Consider the following 3,298-nt stretch of genomic DNA (forward strand, 5'->3'; position numbering starts at 1 on the left):
AAAAAAAAAAAAAAAAAAAACCCAAAAAACCAAAAAACAAAAACCCCAAAAAAGAAAAGGAACTGCTGGGCTTTGCTGCTGTTTGTGTTGGGGTCTATGTAGCCTGGAGATGACATGTAGACCAAGATGGCCTCATCCAGCCACACCTGCTCCTGGATGCTGGGACTAAGGATGTGTGCCACCTTGTCCAGCAGCTCAGCATCTTGAAGAGAAAGTGCCTTATGACAGACAGATGGATAACAAGTCTGGTGTTGCAGCAATAACCTCAAGAGCCCCTAGGTGGCAATGTTGTCTTCTGATGAAAGTGTAAAGAATGGCAACTGGCAGCATCCATTGCATCTGTGAGCCATTATCCCTGTGTGTGTGTGTGTGTGTGTGTGTGTGTGTGTGTGTGTGTGCGCGCGCGCATGTGTGTGCATGTATCCTTCCAGCCTGCTCTAGTGGGTGTCCTAAGGCAGGGACAGGGCTGGCCCTGGAGCTGCAAGGTTTCCACCTGCAACACTTACACCAAGCCATGGCCTCAAGGTGAAACCATTTGCCCTGCAGCTAGCTGAGGAGCACCTCTACATCTGAGGCATCACTGCCACGGTTGTGTGTCTGTGTGCATCAAATAGATAGGATATGGACACCCTCCAGGGGCCTCACACACTCTCAGTGGGCAGGACTAGTGGGGTGGGGTTGGGGAGGGAGGTCAGCTCTGAGAGGATGATGTTCTTGAGGACAGGGCTCAGGTGGAAGGCACACTGATCACCAGGCTAAGCATGGAGACCGGGCTTGGAAGAACATCAAATGCACACAGGAGCTCTTCTGCTTCTTCCATGCCTGTGTATGCCCTAGCCTAATGCTCACCTTCAAATCTCTTGTGATTAAGCGGCCTTTAGCTTATGACAGAGCACTGCCTCCTAAAGGGGAGGAAGAGCTTATCTGATCAGCTAAACGATCACAGAAGAATCCGGGAAACCCTTTGCCAGGAAGCAGAAATAGTAGGACCTCACAATGACTGCCTCCAGTGGGCAGACATAAAGGTGGGCTCTGAATGAGCTGCGGTATAAAAAGGTCAAGGAACTCATGTGGGTTAAGGATCTAAACAAACATGGAGATGGCTATGAACAGTTCAAATAAATAAATAAACAAATAAATAAACAGTGCCAAATAAATCAAGGTTAGTCTGGTGAGAAATTAAGTTATGAGCACTAAACAGATACAACAGACTGTATTTAAATGTGTGTGCGTGTGCACACACACACATATACACACCACACACACACACACATACACAAATGATAAAAGAAAAATAAGTCATTATTTGAGAGGGTCTTGAGGAGCACAGGAAGAGAGGAGGGGAAGCTGGGGAGCACAGGAGGAGAGAGATGGAAATGATGTAAATACAGAACACATTAGAAATTCTCAAAAAAAAAAATTAAATTTAAAACTAAGAAAAAAAGGGGGGGGGTAGCTAAATGAACTGCTGGTCAGATTGAAAAGGGATGGTCACAAAGGGTCTATGCCATGCCACAACAGTGTATGTAAATGGCCAAACAGTTGGGTCCTGCACAGTGCTGATCCCAGGAAATGCCATCTCTACAGAGTAACTCCCAGCTCATTGTTCAAAACACTGCAGACACACCATTAACTCAGCAAGGTGGCAGGGGCTCCAGGTCAGGGCATGGCCCCCACCACCGGCTTTGCTCACCTTTCTCGGAGGAATGTGCAGCAAGCATCTTTGATGCTCTGCAGCTGCAGGAAGCTTGCCCCCATCAGCAGGGATTGCACATTCTGCTGGTCGATAGCAAGGTTGCCATTATAAGCGAAGTTGATGAGAGCCTCCAGGGCACTAGAAGGAAGAGGAGAAGCACAAGAAGCTCTTCAGAGATGAGTCTTGGTCCACCCTCCGTCCTAACAAACTGACATGACAGTCTACAGTGGTTTGAATAAGAATGGCCCCAAAGGCTCATCTATTTGAATGCTTGGTCATCAGGGAGTGGGAATACTTAAGAGGGACTAGGAGGTGTGGCCTTGTTGGAGTAAGTGTGTCAATATCGACGGGCTTTGGGGTTTCAAAAACTCAAGCCAGTCCCAGTGTCTCTCTCTTCCTGCTGCCTACAGACTTGGAAGGATGTAGAACTCTCAGCTCCTTCTCCAGCACCATGTCTGACTGTGTGCGATCATGTTCCTGTTATGATGATAATGGACTAAGCCACTGATACTGTAATAAGCCTCAGTTAAATGTTTTCTTGTATAAGAGTTGTTGTAGCCATGGTGTCCCTTCACAGCTATAAGAACACTAAGATACTACCTGAAGAATAGACGAGCCATGGTCAAAAATTCCTTTAGAGGCCAGAGAAATGACTCTAGTTCAAGTGCTTACTGTACAATCATGAGGACCGAGTTTGGATTCCAGCACCCATGTAGCAAGGAGTGTCCCACAAATGCCTGCAGTCTTGGCTCCTAGGAATCTGATACCCTATTCTGACATCCACGGGTGTCTGTCATAGGCACACTCACCTGCATACCCACATGTGTGCATACACTCACACAGTCATACACACACAAATAAACAAATCCTTTCTGAAAATCTGTTTAGCTGAGTTGAATGCGGCAGCACATGCTGTGAGTTTGGGACAGGAGGATCTCAGGTTCAAGGTCCAGCCTAGGTTACATAAGACAACATCTCAAACACACAAACAAATTCTATTTTATTGAGACTTTTAAATGCAATAACTATTTCATCACAGTCAAAGATTCATCCTAGTCAGGAGTGGTGGTGCACACCTTTAACCCCAGCTCTCAGGAATCAGAGGCAGGCCAGTCTGGTTTACACAGTGAGAACCTGTCTCAAAACAAACAACAACTGAATAACTGACCACATATATTTTTTTCAGAATACTCATAAAGAAACAATCATTTCCAATCTCTCTATTGAAAAAGTTGACGGTGGCTGTCTTTCTAGTTTTGCTTCTCTGTCCATCCCTACATGTGGTCAACACGGACGTCATCAAGTGTTTCACTAATCCCTCTTGTTCTGCTACACCAGTGTCATGGTCACTGTTTTGGGGGGATTGATGTATAATGATACTAAAATATGTTCTAAATTTATTGCCTTTATTATCAAGCAACATAATTATTGACATTATAAATTATTGCCATTATAGGGGCTGGTGAGATGGCTCAGCAGGTAAGACTGCTCTTCCAAAGGTTATGAGTTCAAATCCCAGCAACCACATGGTGGCTCACAACCACCCATAATGAGATCTGATGCCCTTTTCTGGTGTGTCTGAAGACAGCTACAGTGTACTTA

At 45.5% G+C, this 3,298-nt stretch overlaps 1 protein-coding gene across 2 annotated transcripts in view; it reads right to left on the reverse strand.

Moving 5' to 3' along the window:
• The window catches only part of Klhl18 (kelch like family member 18), a 50,294-nt gene that overhangs the window by 22,836 nt on the left and 24,160 nt on the right, over positions 1-3,298 (reverse strand). For both annotated transcript variants that reach the window (XM_021207168.2, XM_029543639.1), the window contains exon 3: positions 1,694-1,834. In XM_021207168.2, the coding sequence (XP_021062827.1) occupies positions 1,694-1,834 (141 nt within the window). The remainder of the gene's footprint in view (positions 1-1,693; positions 1,835-3,298) is intronic.

The sequence above is a fragment of the Mus pahari genome, chromosome 10 (assembly GCF_900095145.1).
Source record: "Mus pahari chromosome 10, PAHARI_EIJ_v1.1, whole genome shotgun sequence".
Lineage (NCBI taxonomy): Eukaryota > Metazoa > Chordata > Mammalia > Rodentia > Muridae > Mus > Mus pahari.